General features: G+C 29.2%; 1 protein-coding gene and 1 non-coding gene across 2 annotated transcripts; both read right to left on the reverse strand.

Moving 5' to 3' along the window:
• Positions 1 to 1,975: 1,975 nt before the first annotated feature.
• Positions 1,976 to 7,986, reverse strand: LOC120071582 (probable polygalacturonase). The gene is made up of 5 exons (XM_039023922.1): positions 7,149 to 7,986; positions 5,320 to 5,440; positions 3,488 to 3,736; positions 2,803 to 2,956; positions 1,976 to 2,708 (listed from the first exon to the last, which is right to left on the reverse strand). The coding sequence occupies exons 1-5, from the start codon at positions 7,578 to 7,580 to the stop codon at positions 2,183 to 2,185; spliced, it is 1,482 nt and encodes a 493-aa protein (XP_038879850.1). The 5' UTR covers positions 7,581 to 7,986; the 3' UTR covers positions 1,976 to 2,182.
• A 6,121-nt stretch (positions 7,987 to 14,107) lies between these two features.
• On the reverse strand, positions 14,108 to 14,302 carry LOC120072412. Its single transcript, XR_005480472.1, has one exon. It is a non-coding gene; the product is annotated as a U2 spliceosomal RNA (small nuclear RNA).
• Positions 14,303 to 19,959: the final 5,657 nt, after the last annotated feature.

Here is a 19,959-nt window from a genome sequence, read left to right on the forward strand (position 1 = left end):
TAATTTAATCAATGTAGTTTTAATTAATATAAAAATTAAATCTATTGTTAGTTTTTTTTAATTCAATATTCAATAACACAAAAAATTATAATTAATTTCATATGAACAAATAAAAAACAATATGTCTTCAAAATTTTATAAAGACTGGATTAATAAATAATTTTTATTTTAGAAAAATCTTAACACAAAGAAATAAAAATTCACGATTAATTCAAAATTTTAATTAAAAGTACATTAACTAAAATTTCAGGCATTTCTAATTACAGTAAATCAAAGATGTAGAACAAATCACAAATTCAATTTGTACGACTCTAGGTCTGCCAAACCACTAAATAAAATATCTCTTATAGTCTATAATGCAATATTGTTTAAATTATATTATTTGATTCGTTTAATATATCAATGTTTTAGTTTTGTTATTATTTCCTTTTTCTTTTAAAAAAGGATACTTCACCATAATATTAATTTTTTTGTCGAAATATTGATATTTCCTCCATTATCTGCATTTTCATGGTTTGATATGGACATGAAAAATGGAATCGATACTTCCTTATATCGCTAGAAAAATTTCACGAAACACAAAAATAATTTATCAAAATGCCACATAATATTAGATAATAGACATATTAATTTTGGAAATCAAAGATATTGATTTACTAATATTTAAATTTATTTTTAAATTTTTGTTTGTATAATTTTTCAAGAAAATATTCATCGAAATCAATTTCATCGATATTTTCATAAAAATTAAGGTCTTCGATATTTCTGTTGACAATCGATACTTTTAAATTTTTTGGAGTTCAACTCAAAGACTTCTCAATAAAATAATAGTGATAATAATAATAACAACATATTTTTTTTTCTTTTTTTTTTCTTTTTTTTTTTTTTGTGATGATTGAAGTGTTAGAAGAAACGTGTGGCTTACTCAGTATGTTGCATTGACAGCCAGTATGACTGGATCTTCAATTTGCAGATTATGAAGCATTAAAGATTACTTGAAATAAATTTGAAAGCCTTTTTGAAATGAAAATAAACTACTTATAAAATGAACGTACATTTAAAATCAAACTACATTTATTATATTATTATTATTATTATTATTATTATTATTATTTACTATAATAAAATTTACCAAATAGGATATGATAGGAAAATCGTAAACCCTGCATACAATCACAAAGTCGATAATACAAGTCGAGTTATGCTCATTTTATAAACGACGAGAGATAGAAAGAACTTGTTACATTAGTTTATGTATAGTATGTTGTCACACATTAATCATGTTGAAGCATTAAAAGTATATTTTTAATTGATGCTTTAAAGGGTTGTTTTCATATATAGTAAAATGAGTCAAGTTATTTACAATTATAGTAAAATATCATTGATAGACAATGAGATCTTGCTATATTTGAAAATATTTCTAACTGTTTTGTTATTTAAAATAATTATCTAATTTTAAAAGTATATTAATTAAAATGATTTTTTAGAGGTGTAAATTGATATTTCGTATAATAATTAAAATGAAAATAAACTTAGAGTAACTGGACCAAAATTGATATTTTCATCTTCAAATATTCAAGTGGACATTTACTCGTTTTTCACACGGCACTTGGAATTATTATTATTATTATTATTAACATTACTTTTTTTAGCACAATTATTATTAATATTGCTACTTTTATAAGTCACGATCTGAATCTAGAAAGTTTAATTTAATAGAAAAAAGAATGTGAAAATTGCCTTTAAAAATCCATCCAACTTTGGCATCAACATCCTTTCATAGCCCCACCACCACCAAACTCTGCTACCTCCAAGTTGAGGAGCATGGGCCATACCCATCACATGAGACCTGAAACCGCCCAATCGACCTAAATCCGAACCGACGAGTAGTTTCGATCGATTTAAGCAATTTTTTGGCTTTTCGGTTTTTTCTTGCACCAATGAGAAACTGAAACAGAATCAAAAGAGAGACATAAAACAACTCAAAAATTTCAACCTTCATCGTTTGCTCTCTCTAGTAAAAGGGTTTTTTTCTGTTCTTCATTTTTTTTTTGTTATGTACAACTCCAGCAAACAAAATTGTAATCTTAGCCATAAAATAGACATTGTAGAACGCTTAACTGGTGGGAAAAAGAACAAGAAAGAAGCAGTATTCAGTGCTTTAATCAAATGAGCTAGCTACTCAAAAGTCGTAATCGATATCGGTTGCATTTTGGGAGGCAGAGTGTTTAATTAGTCGTTCCTGCTCGTCGTAACGGTCAAGGTTGTCACAAGGAGCAGGGAAGATGGTTCCTATCACTCGTCCGTGAACAAATGCACATTGGAATATATGTTTCTTCTTGTATGTTATCCCAACTGACATGTCCCTGAATGTCACGTTTCTCACTGGAATGTCTTCGCTACCGTGCATTCGGACGGGTACACGAACTCCCTGTCCGTGGATGCTTGTGAAGCTTATGTCCTTCAGCACTGGAACTGCTTTTGGATCGTATCCTTCATCTGGATGTTCGTTGTAGTCTGTCTTTATGACGATCCCAACACGAACAGTATCAAGGGTTAGATTACGATAAGTAATGTCTTGCACGTATCCTCCTCTTCCTGGAGCAGTCTTGATACGAACACCACGCCTAGAGTTCCAAATCACTATGTTCTCTACAGTGACGCCCGATACGCCACCTGACATCTCACTACCAATTGATATACCAGCACTGAGGAATTTCCACCAAAATAACAAGTCAGTTACCATCTAGAATGAAAAAGAAAAACAACACATGAAAGCATTCAATATGTATTCTTTCTCACCTAACCATAGACTGAAGAATGACGTTTCGGATTCGAATGTTTTTCGAGGGCTGCCCGTAAGCAATGCCATATTGATCCCAACCACTCTTAATCGCAATACCATCGTCTCCAACACTTATGTAACAATCCTCAATCAGCATATCTTCACATGAATCTGTTTATGCCAATACAAAGAATGAGGCAAGACCTTATCAAATGACAATATATCAAGTTGCATACATCTAAATGTATATAACATTAGACTATTAAAGTTGATCTTTTAAGAGATGACTTATTAACATACGCACCGTTTAAACCAGTGGAATTTGTTTATCAGCAATTTAAGGTTAAGCTGCAAATCGGAACTACTTAAACTCAACCAGGAGTTGTCAATCATCCGACCCCCTAAAAACTCAATAATTATTGACATCATTAAGCCAGTACCACAGAGTCTAGATAACTGAGTTTCAGCTTCATCTTCTACATACAAAGTTATCTGATCTAAGGGGAAAGTTGACATGGTCTTTGCTTTCTTAATTTGAGGTATCTAGTACCCATCTCAAACAAAAAGAAAAACTGATGCAATTTATCGATGTCAGCTCGAGGAACAGCTTAACCTACTCTAAGTATAATATACAGCAGCACGTAATTATAATGAATCAAGCATCCATTTGGACAATGAAATAAACAAAGCATTGAAGTTTACCAGGATCTATTCCATCTGTGTTTGGTGCATCATGTACAGGAGCCAAGATTGTTACATTCCGGATAGTTACATTCTTACAGTCGTATGGATGAAGTGTCCAAAAAGGAGAGTCGCGCAAAGTTATATTGCTGATCACAATATCCCTTGACCACATGATCTGAACGAGTGGGCCCCTTGTGTGGTTAAGTAGCTTCTGGCGATATTTCTTCCACCATGCTTGCCCCTGTCCATTTATGGTACCATTATGCCCTGTAAGTCATGACATATAAACTATCAGAAGTCGCACATTAAACATTAGGCCTTTCCGCTGTATCGATGGTTGTATTGTCTTTTAGTTCATATTAAACAAATTTCTGTTTGGTTAGCAGTTCCGTGTCCAACATGTGTCGAACACTTGTTCGACACATTTTGTACACTTGTTAGACACATTTTGTACACTTGTTAGTATGATATACAAATTCAATATAGGCTCAACATTGTTAGACATGTATTAAGTACAAAACAAACTCATAATAATATAGGGAGAAAATGATATATTTTAGAGCAAAATATGTCAAACTCATTTGTTTTATATATATGCATGAACTTATTTGTCTCCTCAAGTTTACATCTTTAATAAAGGTAGGCAAATTACAAATGATAGAAATTCATCCTTTGTCTCCTCAAGTTAAGATTTAAATTTTGATGCTATATAAGTTCTTATGAATTTCGTGAGTAATTGTTTTTTTCCCCAACGAATGGCCTTCTGTTTGACTATTCCAGGATTTCAAGTCAACTTCGGGCTTAAGTGGATTCATTTGCTGCTTTCAGTTTGGTCTTTGATCGAAGATTTTTATTCTAGATTGGAGGAGATTTTGATCTTTCATTGCTGTTGGCTTTTTCTTCGTCGTCCTCTCATCTTTTTGGCAATCCAGTAGTACTTTAATGTCCTTTTGTGTTATGCTTTTGACTCAATTTCTGTTCAGAATGGGTGTTTATTTGTTGGACTTTTCTGGGTGAACTCTTGCTTGATATTCTTTTCAAGTTTTATGCCTTTTTTGCTTTTGCTTATATTTTTCCATTATAATCATTATTTTCTTTTTCTCACTCCCTTGTAGAATTTGTATCTTCCGAGCATTAGTTTTTTTTCATTTCATCAGTAAAAAATTTTCAGGTTTGGTTTATAAATAAATTAATTAATTTAAAAAAAAACATATACGGATTAACATTAAATTTCATTCTAAAATAAAGATGATACATACTTCTAAAAAATATATAATTTAATACCCGTCTTTTTCGTAATCATGTCCTAGATTTTTGAAGAATGATGTGTTAGTGTTCGTGTTGTGTCCTATCTATCTCTCGTGTCTGTATCAGTGTTTCTACCATTTTCTCCAATTACCACAACTTTTATTTTCCTTATTGAATCACAGTTGTTTTTTCTTTTCTTTTTTGGTAGCTTTTTTTCCCTCCCTTATAGATAAAGTGTAAATAGAAGATGAATTCAAATAATGAGTTTTCTTTTGCACCTTATTTTTCCTTGCTTTTTTACTTGATCCAATCTCTCCCCACTCCTCGTCTACCCACTTTGGTAGTAAGCAGCTTTTTCTATTATCCAGATTTGAATGTTCACTAAGTTACCTCCAGTATCTCTACATAATCATGCTCAAGTAACTAGAAGTTAGACCACAGGTATCCATGGAAACTGCAGAAATTTATTAATTGCAATTCATTATCTGCATCTGCCTCTTCTCCAATGATAATAATTCACTTTCTCGACATCTTTAAGTCCAGATTCCAAAGCAGCGATTAATAAAAATGTACCTAAATAAAGAAATGGCGACGAATCTGACCTGTTATCATAACATCTCTGAGATTTTGACCATGAATCAAACTCCCATATCGAGGTCCAATGTGCTCTCTTCCATACCCATAAGAAGGTAAAGGAGGCATCAGTGGCCAATATTTTTCATCCTGTAACATGAATAAGATTAGCCGTAATTCAACCCATAGCTAGAAGCTCACCCACGGTATTTAAACCACGTTGAACAAAAGTTCGAAAGAATCCATTTGTTTAACTAGAATCCGATGTCTGATGAGTTGCACATTAGATAAATGTCAAGTATCAAAAAAACCACAAAAGATAACACGATCGAAATTGCTGTATGAAAAGCTTTAAGAGTCTGGAGATCAATTTAACATTTCCATTAACGTTTTTCAATGAAAAAAATTGGAGAACTGATAGAGATATGAATACAATAATAGTGACATTCAAAAGGAGTCGATTCAAGCAGATAATTGGCCAGTAAAAAACAGAGTTAATACAGTTGCACTTGTACACCTAATCTATTGTCCGAAACAACCTCCTACGGCCTCTTGCAACATGAAAAAGTTTAAACCAATCATTGTTATGAAATGGAAAATGGTCTGGCTCTCCAGTAACTAATCATAGACTTCTGTTTTTCAGAATACTAAAATATACGTGCCTAAACCATGTATCCCTACTAAGAATTTTCAGTTTCCCGTTTAATTCACCAAGTCTCAAAAGTGATTCATGATCAGTATCAATACTACTCTACTACTAATTGGCCATATGTTAAGGTGAATCTAAGAATCAACACAATGTTCCAATTGGATTGCACAAATTCTATGGGATATCATGTCTATCTGTAAAACCTCCTAAAGTATTTATTTATAAAAGGAGGGGCAAAAAGGGAAACTCACACTTGAATTCGGTTAAGGGAATATTGGGAGGTGAAGACATGGTTTCAACAGAAAAAATGGAAGAGGTCGTTGGAGTAGGGACCACGAGAGGATGAACAAAAAGGGGAGAATGCTGGCATCAAAGGGCAGGCAGAAAATACTCAAGAAATAGGGAAGAGTCGATCTTCATGGAGGGATCTCCCAGCGTCTCTCGAATCTCCGGCTGGGTTGTTTGAGTCCTTTTATTTTCTGAGTTTTCCGATTGTAATCTTCTTCTGTTTCGTGTGAAAGGAGTCTGGATAGTGTGGGTGACTAAGAGTGGGAGTTCAATAAGAAGCTTTGGTGTTATTTCTGTCTTTTAATTGCTCTTTTCTCTTCGATATTTTTCTGGCTTATTGATTGTGAAACTTGTTAGAAGGGTGGGCCGAGTGCAGGTTCTTAACACTATCTATCCATCCATCCAGGATGTTATGTAATGACAAATGAAAGCAAGAAAACATAAACGGTAAAGATCACCGAGATTTACGTGGTTCACTAACAGTTGTGCTAGCTACATCTACCAATAGATGGATAGAGCAATATCATATAATACAAATGGCAGAGGCGTCAATAGAGTTAAAAGGTTTATATATCCTCTCTAAACCCTACCAAAATCCTATTTAGTCATTCGGAGGCACTGGGTTCTGGGTTACAAATTGCAGAGGTGCCAACAAGACCAGTGCTTGGTCATTTGAAGCACTAAATAGCAGATTCAAGGTATTCTAACATAGGAGACCTCGAGTACCTACTTTTAACAACAATAGCAAGTCCAAACAGGCTGATTAGCATCCAAACCAAGTTTAAACAGACGAAACCAACTATTTCATCAAGTTCTTCTCATCATCATGTATCTAACCGAAACTAACTCCTTACACGGCCTTTCAAACAAAAAATTCAACCAAATCCAAGTTGTAAGACAGCATTCAGAAGAAAAACACACCTGAATTCCCAATATAACAGCATTTTCATCCAAAAACAAAGTCATATGACTAGTGAGATTAAAGGGAGCCGTAAGCCAACGCCCTGAAGGCACATTAAGCTGTCCTCCACCTTTGGTTCTCAACTTCGAAATAGCCAAAATAGCCTTCTCAAAGGCCTTGGTATTCAATGTCACTCCATCACCAACTGCTCCAAAATCCGTCAAATTAAACACAACCGGCCTCAGCTTCGGCAACGGCCGAGCTGAGACTCGCCGGAGAAAGAAGAACCCATCGCCGATAGTACTCTGCCAGAGAAAAATAGTGGCAACCGCCGCGATCCAGAACACTGTGAACAACGTCCTGTACGTGGAGAAGAAAGCCGGAACGCATCGCTTCAAGTCAATCCTCTGATTATTGAACCGCCCACCAAGAATCGAAGTCTCCACCATCATTACAACAATCCCAAACTGGGTTTTCCCTCAAAACTAGTGATCAATGAGCAAAATTAAGAAATGGGGTTGGCTTGGATTGATTGTAGGCATGTGGGTTTCTGCAAAATCGATTGTTGGAGAGATCTAGAAAGGGGATTTGGGGTTCAGAAGCGAGAAGTTAAGTGGAAATAGTAATTGGGGAATCGGAGAAGAGGGATTGTGACGGAATTTGGTGAGCTGTTAGTGATCAAAATCAGGTTGAAATTCTTGGAAGATTAGTGAAACTTACGATTTTGCAAAGATTGAGTGTATTCCAAGCGAAGATTTTCAAGTTTAATCGATGGGAGTTGGACTCTGCGGATTTAGTTCAACCATGGCAGATTGAGAGATCTAATTATCTACAATCAATAATATAGAAAGGAGAATCTTTACTTCTATTTTGTTTCGATTTATCGTACTTTATAGTAATTTAGGTTAAATGTCTACTTCAATCTTTGCTATACGACCCTTCGAATTTAGATTATGTAATTTTTGCGTTAACGGAAACAATTACTAAGTGTCCTTAGTTACACATTAAAGCAATGCAATGGATGGATGGAAACGATTATTAAGTGTTCTTAGGTTTCAAGGGACAAAGTTCTTGGAATTTAGATCGGACCAGTAGACAGTATGGTTTCTGTATTTTAAGATTTATATTTTTAACATTGGTTTTCACTAAATATTCACTTTTCTTTGATAGAGTTAGTTTCGGTTAATAAATTAAAACTTGTTAAAAACTATATATATATTTATTTATTTAAGTTCCATTATTTTATAACTTTTAAAATTAAATTTAAAATTTCACTTCATAAGCACTTTTAATTCATTAATAGAAAGTGACATCAATGTTGAAAGTGAATATTTAATGAAAAATTTGGATAAAAAATATTAAATTTTGAAATTCAGAGACCAAATTGAAACAAAACGCAAATCTTAATGATAAAATTGTAATATTGTGGAACTTAAGGACTAAATTGAAATAAAACTCAAAATTTAAGGACTAAATATATAAAATTTTAAAACCTAAACATCAAATAAAAACTAGAGAAAAAAGTAAGACTAAAAAACTATTATTTCTCATATTTATTTATGTTGCTTTCAAGTTCTATAAAAATGTGGTAGATTAACTTTTGAAAAATGTTTTTTTTAATATATATATATACTCCTATATATATATATATACACATACTCCTTTACCGATCTTTGTTATCATCAAAATATAATAATCATCAAAGCCTCCAAAAAAAACTATCTTGTAGTCTAAGCATAATAGGTATAAATTTATATGTATTTTTTAGATCAAAAATTCATATTAGAGTCTCCACAAAAATAATATATTTTAGGAAATTTTTTTTATATGACAAACTACTAAAAATATTTTCAAATATGGCACAATGTCATAGTCTATCGGTGATCGTCTACTAGTACCTATCATTAATGACATTGTACTATATTTGTAAATATTTTGATTCATCATATAATTTTTGTTTAATAGTTAAAACATTTTTTTTACCTCCAACTTCACTTTACATGTATGGTTTCAATAAAATCTAAAAATAATAAAATAAATTGATAAAACTGTTTGTGTCAATACCCAATTATTTATGTTCAAAATTTAGAAAGTTATTGTGATTTAAAGTCAATCAAATTGTGTTGAGTAGTTTGTAAACTAATTCATACCCCTAATTAATATATATTTTTAAAAATCATGCCATAATTTTTTTTAAAAAAAATCCTAAATTTCATATAATGTGGATAAAAACTTGGAGAGAAACTTTATTTTCAGTTGGAAATATGTATCTTTCAAAAGGTAAAACTTGCATTTCATTTAGTTGAAAATTAATATAATAGGCCAAAAGAACCAAGAAACCTCAAAGCCCTTTTACCACAATAAATATATTTTTAAAAAAGGGTCATTTTCTCTAAACCAAGTTGTTTTTGTTGTTATTAATATATATTAAGATTAAAAAATCATTTTGATCTACTTTAATAAAATTAAACAAGGGTCGAAGTACGAGATCAAAATAGTATTTTTAACCTATTTTTATATTATTTTAGACATTCCTTCAATATAGCACTCTATTTGCATATTTATCATTTTAAATTAGATGTTCTCTAATTAGAGTATAATCAATTAAAATTTTGATTTAAATACTATTTTGGGTTTTGGTTCATTTTGATTCCTGTAGATTTATTTTATGGTCACCCTGCTTTTAAATTTTGTTCATTTTTGTCTCTTGTGTTATTAAAATGTTTATTTTGGGCATTCTACTTTTAAAAAGTTGTCATTTTGATCTTTTTTTTTATATTTATTTTATTTCACTTTTAAGGGGGCAAAAGGGTCATTTTTTAAAAACTACAAAAATCAAAATGAACCAACCTTAAAAGTATATAGAGAATTAAAGTTAAAAATATAGAGGCCAAAATAAAATTTACAAATGTACAAAGGCTGCTTTTGGTATTGATTTAGAGAGAACGAAAAATTATTATAACAAAATCTTAACTTTTTTTTTTTATTTAATTAAATCCACTAAAATCACTTTTAAATCGCATGTCTATTTCACTTTAGTATATGTTATTTACTAGCTTTTGAGATTCTCCTAAAGGTATATACAATATATAATAAAAATTCAAATTTTCAATTTATCAATTAAAATTAACTTTTATTTTATATATCTGTTATAAACAATTATTTAATAATTATAAATTATAAAAAATAAATATTAAGTCCATTCTAGCTATTATATCTTTAATTTAGTATTTATTTACTAAATACATAAAATCAGTATAAAGTTGAACATTTACCAAATACTAATATGTTTTATATTAAAGTTAATTTTACAAAGAAGTTGCCAACAATTATTTTAAAAGCTATAACAATTCCAAACGAAGCCATAGTCTAGAATGAGAACTCATAAACTAGAATTTAAATCTTGAATTTTTTAGTTTGACAAAGAAAAAAAATTAGGCTTCGTTTGATAACCATTTGATTTTTTGTTTTTTAAAATTAAGTCTATTTTATCCACATTTTTTATAATGATTTGCATCTTTTTTTCTTAAGAACAATGGTTGAAATCTTAGCCATTCAAAAAACAAAAACAACTTTTTGAAAACTATTTTTTTTAGTTCTCAAAGTTTGACTTAGTTTTTAAACCCTTGATGAAAAGTAGATAACAAATAAAGAAATTTGAAGGTAGTAGTAATGTCTATAGACTTAATTTTAAAAAACAAAAACAAAAAACAAAAAAACAAAATGATTATCAAGCGAGGCTTAGTAATTTATTTTTAGCATTGAAAAAATGTCAATACAACTAATACAAAATAAGGGGGTTTGGATGGATTACTCAAATTAAGAGGGGAAAATGACATTTTCCAGGTTAGAGGTTCGTTTTCCCCACTTCACGCATTTAATTCAATACCTTTGAACAAAAAAATATGCCCCAGCTTTTTTAAAATGAGGATTTTATAACCCTTTGCTGATGTCACACTAGGTGAAATTACCAAAACGAAACCCTCGAGAGCACGTAGAATGGCAATATCTAACACAGTCTCACTCTTGGAAATATTGAGGTTTTAATTTGATGAAAACTTCAATAGAAATATCGAGAAAATATCAATATCGATGAATATTTTTGAAAAAATTATAAAAACAAAAAAAAAAAGTAAATAATTATTTTATGATTTTAAAACAACTTAACATGTCATTATTCTTTATATTATATTTATATTAGTGCCATTTTATTGCTTATGTTTTATGGTTAGTAGATTTTTCTCCGATATCGTTTTACTCTTCATGTCGATGTCGAATCTATAGAAACCTAAAAATATCAGCACGTGGATGAAAATTTAATATTATGATTATAGATATTAAAGTAGTTTCCAAGGGAAATGGATATAGAATTATTATTAAAAAAAATAAAGAAATAAAAGGGGAAAGGATGGAGAAAATAAAGCAGGTGAGAAGTTAGAATGGAATGTAAGTGGTGGATGAGCTTCACCAATACCAATTAGTAATTTTCTAAATTATTGATTAAATCTCATAAAATAATTTAATGATCTTTTTGGCAATTACCAAAACCACCTTCTTCCTTTTATTACCTAATATCTTATTTGACAACTGAAATTGCTTTGATATTCCTTTTTAAAATTAGGGTTCTTCATTGACAATTGACAAACCCATGCACCATATCTCATCAACTTCTTCACTCTTCTTTTTCCTCCTCAAAACCCAAATAATTATTTTAAATGTCAATCATAAAAATAAAATTGTTCCTCAAACTAGGAATAGAAACCAAAATTATAGGAGAATAATAAAATAGACTCGAAACTAATCCAATCCATCAAGTAAGGATAAATTTAGAATGACTTTTAAAGGGTAAAAAATAAGTTTTTAGCACATTTAAATCTTTTTAGTGCGTGCATGGTTTGTTCAAAATTTAGAGAAAAATAAAATAAAATTGATTTGAGGTCAATTAAATCGAGTAAAAATGAATGTAGAATACTTTTAAAAAGGTTTTTTTTTTTTTTTTTTTGTAATGCATGGTTTGGTAATTATATTTGATCTTAAAATTATAATATATATATATATAAAAAGCTTTATAATTGACTAGATCACACTAAAACATGATTGTTCAAAATCAATTTTTTTTTTTTATAAAAATCAATATTTAATTAGAAGTATAAAATGAAACATTAAACTAATTTTTTATTAAAGACATGATTTAAACCATCTCAAAATTACTCTTAAATATGTTCTTACACTTCATCCAAACAACTATTTTTACAACTCCACGTGGGCAATGTAATATAATATATCATTAGTTAAAGTTCTTTTTAGTTCAACAATATGTAAGGTGGGAGATTCAAACTCTATCTATTATATAGTAGATGTTGTTGAATTGTGTTTAAATTAATTAAAGTTACATGGATAATTAGATGATTAATTTAATTAGTCAAGTTAATGATGGTGATATATTACAATTTACATCAACTTCAAATATTTTTTTATTAAATAAAAAATTGGGACATGAGAGCTATTTGGCAGGTAGACCAAAGAGTGTGTTTCTAAACAACTTTTTGAAATGGATGTTTTTTTTTTTTTTTTTGAATAAATTACTTTATTTGGTCATATTATTAGAAATAGTTGTATATTGTAAATAAAACGCTTTATTTAAGTATAATGATTTAAAGAAAATTGAAATTTATGATATGCCTTTTTCAAAAAATTACTTTATTAGGTAATATTATATAGAAGTACTAAGGCCTCGTTTTCTAATTATTTAGGTCCTGTTTCGTAACCGTTTGAATTTTTGTTTTTTTGTTTTTTAAAAGTAACACTATATCACCCACATTTCTTATCACGCATCTCTCTTAACTACAATTGTTGGATTATTAGCTAAATTGCAAAAAACGAAAACAACTTTTTTAAAGTTATTTTTTAGTTTACAGAATTTGGCTAGTCTTTTAAACTATGAACATTACTTTCACCTCCAAATTTCTTTTTTGTTATATACTTTATATCAATGGTTTAAAAAATCAAGCCCTTGAGAACTAAAATAATAGCTTTTAAAAAATTATTTTCATTTTTTGAAATTTGGCTACGAATTCAACCATTGTACTAAAAAAAGATGCAAATCATTGTAAAAAATGTGGATAAAATAGGCTAAATTTTTTTTTAAAAAAAAAATCAATGGTTAAAGGGCCTAAACCATTAATAAAAAGTACACAACAGATAAAGAAATTTAGAGTTAAAAATAATGTCTTATAAGTATTTTCAATAAAAGAAAAAAAAACCATATCGTACCCAACAAACCTAAATTGCTTTACTTGACTATAATAAATTAGGAAAAAAAGATCATTGGACTTGTATTGCCATTATTTTTATTCAAATGGCTTGACACTCTTTTATGGTTAAAATATCTGCATCAACAACCTAGTGGCAATAATCTGATCACATATTTTTATCGAAGATTTTTTTCAATACCGTTTCGGTCATATACTTTAAATTTGTTCACTCTAATTGCCACATATTTTCAGTAAATTTTAAATTTAATCTCTTAAAAATAATAAAAATATTTTAATTTAATCTCTTAAAAATAATAAAAATAATTTTAAATTTAATCTAAAATTATATTTTATTGAAATTGGTTAAATAATAACACAATAATGAGAAGAATATGTTTTCTAAATGACTAAATTTAAGATGTATCATAATAATAATGAGAAGAATTGTTTTTGATCCATTCAAAATTCTTTATGATACAACATCAGATCCGGCTCGTCAATTTGAGTAACCTGAAGAACCCAATTCATTTGGGCTTTTATTATTTTTGATGTTGTCAACTTTGCTTTTGTTTATTCAAATTCACATCTTAATTCGTAAAATAATATAATACAATTTTCATTATGTCGAAGTCCAAACGTTAGATGTCCAATTAGAGAGTTGAGATACTTACAAGTTGGAAAATCGACAATATAGTAATTAAAGATGGATTTGAACTGAAATTTTGGAGGGGTGCGCCAGGCCCAAGCAGAAGTGCTACGCATGGGAAACACCTGAGAAGCCCCAATGGCAAGCCATTGTAATGGGCCCTCCCCTAAAGAAATAAATTTAATATCATGTGGGCCGATGACCCACGTATCAGATATTAAACTGATAAGAACAGATACTACACTTGATCTTAGCCAAAAGGCCGAGAAAGGTTATACTTTTTCCGTCATATGCACGCCTCTTTTATACTCACCCTCTTCCTCTCAATTCTGTAGCTTGACCGATTGGGACAAGCTTTTGCTTCTATTCTCATCTTCTCAAATTCTCAATCTCATCTCTCATCGCTTTCTAAATAGTATTAAAATAAATTGAAATAATTATGCAAACATTCTAAGGCCTAAAACATTAAACTTTGGCCCTTTTTCTTTTCCTTCTTACCAGGGATTAAATTTCCATCCAATCTTTAGTCATTCTATCCAAATTAATTTTTAAGTGAACTATAGCATGGCATCTTAGAGTTGTTATATTAATCAAAAGTTTTTCAATTCAAAATAGGGTCGATATATATCGTGTATATGGCATATTCAAAAATTTTTGTGACCAAAAGCTTTATATGATTTAGTAAAAATAAATTAATTGAGTGAAGCTTAAACTAAGATCTAGGGGGCTGGAAGACAAATTTACCACTAAACTAGCCAATGATTTTTATACTATGTCATATATATATATATATATAAAAGTTTCGATTTTATTTCGTTTCTTCCAACTTTTAATTGATCCGTTTGGTAACCATTTTGGTTTTTTAAAGTCAAGCATATTTCCTCCTCATTTGTTGCAATAATTTGCATCTTCTTTAGTATAGTGGTTGAATTCTTAGTCAAACTTCAAAAAACAAAACTACTTTTTGAAAGCTACTTTTTTTTAGTTCCAAAAAAATTGTTTGATTTTTTAAACTATTAGTCAAAAGTAAATAACAAATAAATAAATTTGGAGGTGGAAGTAGTATCTATAGACTTAAATTTTAAAAACAAAAACAAAAACAAAGAAACAAAATGATTATTGGACAGATGGTTGATTTGGTTCTTAAGCTTGTCTTCCATTTTAATAATTCAATTATATATCTATTTTGGTCTCCAAACATTTAAAATATAATCATTTTGGTCTTTGTTATATTATTTTTCCATGTATTACTTGTAGGTTGTCCTATGCTCGTCTATTTCTTTATGTGACTTTAGGTTATGTTCATATTAACATGTAACACATACTCGACGCTATGTCATCAAAATCATAATAGAGATAAGAATCACAAAATAGTTTTTTTTTTTCTTTTCTTTTTTGTATAAAAGGACTAAACGAAACACTTTTGGAAGTTTAGATGTTAAAAAGGAACCATAGTAAAAAATAAGAAATCAAAATAGATATTTTAAATGTTACCAAAATATAACAGAAATTTTTAACAAAATCTATGCTGCAATATTGAAATTAGATAATGAAATACTGATGTGACATTCAAAGCTTTTCAATCAAATCATTTAGAGTTGATAATAATGATGATAATAATAATAATAATGCAATTAAAATTGAATAACAAAATGGTCACACGTGAAAAAAAAAAAAAAAAAATCTCTTTTTATTTGCTAGAATATGAAAAATTGTCACACCTCTAAACAATGTTTTGAGCAATCCTAATTTATCTTTAATGGATTGAATTTTCAAGGAGGTAGGTGACATCAAAATGGTTTATAAACATTGTAAAACAATTAGTTCATATAAAATAAATTATTTTAAATGTAAATGTCAAGCAAAAATTACATATCAACTTTGGTTTTATTTGAGATTGTAATTTTTGAAATAATTACTAGTAGAACTTTTAGAAAAAGAGCAGTCAAATGAAGTGAATAAAGTGTTTAGCAAATTTCAAACTTTATATGAAACGTATTATAAAGTATGGATGACATAAAAATTCCAATAGTTAATTACGAGAGGTGTGAGAACTGAAACTAACTTAGGTAGGTTTTAGAAATTAACCCAAATGGAAAAAAAAAAACGCTTTAAATTATCTTATAATCAAATTTTTAAAACACAATGGAGCTTATTCCAAATTTATTATTTATAACTCTTTTAGTATTGGAAGGTAATGATTTAAATTTATTAAAGTTGAACAATTAGGTTTGGCTCTAAAAAATGTTTCAAGCTAATCCAACCCACGAACACTTCTAACCTCAATTGTTCTTAAAATATACTATTAATATTTTCTTTAAAAAAAAAAAAAAAAAAAAACTTTAGAGTTTACCAAAAAAAAAAATACACTTTAGGATTTTTAGTCTAGAGTATTTGTGTGATTTAGTTTGCCATTTTATAAATACATAGTATTTGTGTATTTCATAGTTACTTTTTGTATAAGATATTTGATTTATTCAATGCTTAAATTTTAATTATCATGATTATTGCATTACGATTCAGTGTATTTGAATTTGTACATGGTACTTTAACATTTTGGATCTTCATTTTTTTATGGAGAGATTTTTTATTATCTATAATCTATAATATATTAAAAATAGTAATTTTTAGAAAACTTTTTTGGACTATTTTGCCCTCTATCAATTTTAAAAATTACACAATAGGGCACTTGAAATTAATTCTACCAATCATTAGTGTATTTTTTTAAAAAAAAAATTACACAATATGCCACTTGAAATTAATTCTACCAATAATTAATTTTTTTCAAAAAAGAGGTTGATTATCAAGAATAATAAATAAGGGAATAAAAAAGCTTTTCTACAACTTAAAAAATTTATTTTCAATCAATTATAATTAATTATAGAGTTTCAAAAGTTTTAGAAAACCAAAAGGTTTGCAACTTTTTAACATCTACTTCCATTGGAAAAAAAACATTTTTTAATCATTCTTCCACCAACATTTTCACCAAATATTTTTCTAAGATTCTGCTTTCTTTATTATTCTTTTATTATTTCAACTAATTGTTCTCACATGTATATCTAATCTATGAGATTAGTTGGATAGAAGCTCCAACTGTAAGTGAAGGTTTACATTTGTATTCATAATCAAACGTGTCATCAAACTTTGGGTAGCTTCAAAAGTGCATTTTTTTCCCATCATAAACCTCGAGGGGGAAAAAAGCCCATGAGATCCAAAATCGACATTTTTTTTATTTTTTTTTTCTCCAATCTTAGTCTTATTGCATTCTCATATCAAATGTTTTAAAAGGGTACTCCCACGTGGACTTTGAACGTGAATCAATGTAAAATAAAAATTTTAAATTGAGAAGAAGACGATGACAACAATGACGAAGATGACGAGGTATACAGTGACGACGAAGAAGGCAAAGAAGAAGAAGAATGACCCATGAGATACAAAATCTACATATTTCATTTTTTTCCTCAATCCTAACCTTATCATATTCCCATATAGAATGGTTTAAAAGGTACTCACCTTTGAATTTTGAACATGAATGATGCTTATGTTTTTAGAGCATTAAGCGAAAGTGAGGGCTACATGTTTAACTTTTTTTTTTTCGTTTTTTCTCAATCTTAATCTTATCATATTCCCATATAGAATGTTTAAAAGGGTATTGAATTTTGAACATGAATGATGCTTATGTTTTTAAAGTATTAAGCCAAAGTGGAGGCTCATGTCTCATGTATATGAAATTTGATTTTATGAATGTTATTTTCTTTAAATAAAATATTAAAAAAAACAATGTTCACGGTGTTTTCAATCTCAAAAGATCTCAAGATGTTTGTGTATGTTATTTTAATATTAAGTGTATTATTTTTATTTATAATATATAATATATTTAAAAATTACAATCACAAAAATGTATTTATGGACTATTTTATCTCATCTCAAAATTTAAATATAAAATATGTCGTTAAAATTAATTGTCAACAATTGCCAACAGAGTTGAACTAAGTAATTTGTTTCTCAATAATAAATAGTTAATTCAATAATTAATACATATATCTTCTGAAAAAAAAAACAATTTATTACATGTTTAATTATATTTAATGTAAAAAAAATACTAAAATTATTGTAACTTACTATCTTAAAAAAAATAGTAAGAGGAGAGCCATTCGTGGACTACTTTGTCCCTTCAACAAATCTTGAATTTACCACATTGTCTTTTATTCTAAAACAAACATAAACTATCCTTATTGAGTTGTTTTAGGATAATAATAAAAGAAAATTAATAGTTTTTTTAAAATAAAAAATAAAAAAAATCCATGGTGTTATGGTTTTATTAAAAAAAAAAATGTTACCTACGTTCTTAGAAATTATTATTTAATTAAAATAAAAATAAAAATAACAAAACAGGAATAAAATTAACATTAATATTAGTTGTTTATTTTTTTTTCACATTCTCAAATTCATACATAACCTATATATGTTTAAGAGATAAAATGTTAGAATATGAAACGTTTTTATGTTTATAAGTATATTTAATGGTGAGATTTGAAAGGTTTGGTTACTTGTATCTTCTACAATTGATGATAAGCAACTCTCTTCGATCATTTTTACTTTTTAACGAACATTTGAACTTTCTCTTTTATTGAGGTTTTTAAAAAAAAATAAAAATAAAAATAAATTTTTTTATTTCATTCACCATCTTACTTTGCCTTATAATTTTATTAGATTATTTATAAACCGTCATCTTTGGTTATACTTTTGTGTTGAAATGTTAATACTTTGTTATTTAGATTCGCTAAGAGGTCAATAATTAAATCCATGGTGGCCACCTACCTAGGAATTAATACCTACTATTGTTTATGTACCATAAACAAGTTGGTTCGAGAGGGACTTTGTTTATGTACCATATTCATTGAAGAACGGTTGTGGACATGGTGTAGATGTTGGGATTGATGTCCTAATTCTCCCGGAGTCTCGTTGTTTTGTAAAGATACACATTGTTCAATGAATAAAATAAGTGTTATTTAATTCTGGCATTTACTTATATCCAATAAACAAGGCTCCTTGGTTATCTTATGTGAACTTAAGCATGTATATGTGTTAAATAGTGATATACAAATGGATCATGCCTAAGTGATAACCTAAATAGTCTGTCAGTATAAGGATTAAGGTGGGATACTTGATCCTTGTGACACTATGGATACGGCCCGCTTTGTAGAGGTTTGCAAGTATTGTAAACAACTACAGATGGTAGATCCTGACCATTCATGTAGAGACGTGGAGCGGGGTTGTCCTATACAAAGAGTTTGTATAAGACCTGGACCACGAGATGACTAGACTCTGTATATAACGTCGTTGAACTAAATGACTTACATCTCACCTAAACGACCATAGGTGACACAACCTCAATCCTAGTGTTTGGGAACTCCTGCCTTTGAAGGCGGTCCTCTGATTAGTATGGGTGAGAGTGGTCAGATTGCCACTCAACATGCTTACCTTTTTGGGGACTTGCCTAACTGGGAGCTGGAACTCAATCCACACATCGGAATCTCACTCTTTTTCTCGAAGTAGGGATAAGTAAGAGATTGCTCCCTTAAGGGCTGATTTTGGGGCTTGAACATAGTGGCCACATCTTCTCTTTGAGAAGAGAAGACTAGTCATAGTAGGACTATGATTTTGTTCCATGTAGAGGGATCAATGGTACTCAAGGAGACAGATGTAAACTACAAGGCATAACGGTTATTGGCCCACGCTATACTTACGAGCGATTGTGAAGAGTTGTCGCACGGCTGATTGGTTAAGAATGGACACATAAATATATTTGTGGAAAGGAGAGTTCAACTGTCGGTCTTTAGTAGAGTGCCTGATAGTTTAACGGATGGGTGATCCCGTGATAAAGAGTTTTAATTAGTTATTCACGTACCGTTGGAGCTTCAAGCTACA

Source organism: Benincasa hispida, chromosome 2, assembly GCF_009727055.1.
Source record: "Benincasa hispida cultivar B227 chromosome 2, ASM972705v1, whole genome shotgun sequence".
Lineage (NCBI taxonomy): Eukaryota > Viridiplantae > Streptophyta > Magnoliopsida > Cucurbitales > Cucurbitaceae > Benincasa > Benincasa hispida.

Coding starts and splice junctions, on each gene's coding strand:
- LOC120071582 (XM_039023922.1), bottom strand. CDS start 7,580: ATGATGGTGGAGACTTCGATTCTTGGTGGGCGGTTCAATAATCAGAGG. Junction 3,737..5,319: donor CAGAGATGTTATGATAACAG/GTCAGATTCGTC, acceptor CATGACTTACAG/GGCATAATGGTACCATAAAT. Junction 2,957..3,487: donor CACAGATGGAATAGATCCTG/GTAAACTTCAAT, acceptor TGGCATAAACAG/ATTCATGTGAAGATATGCTG.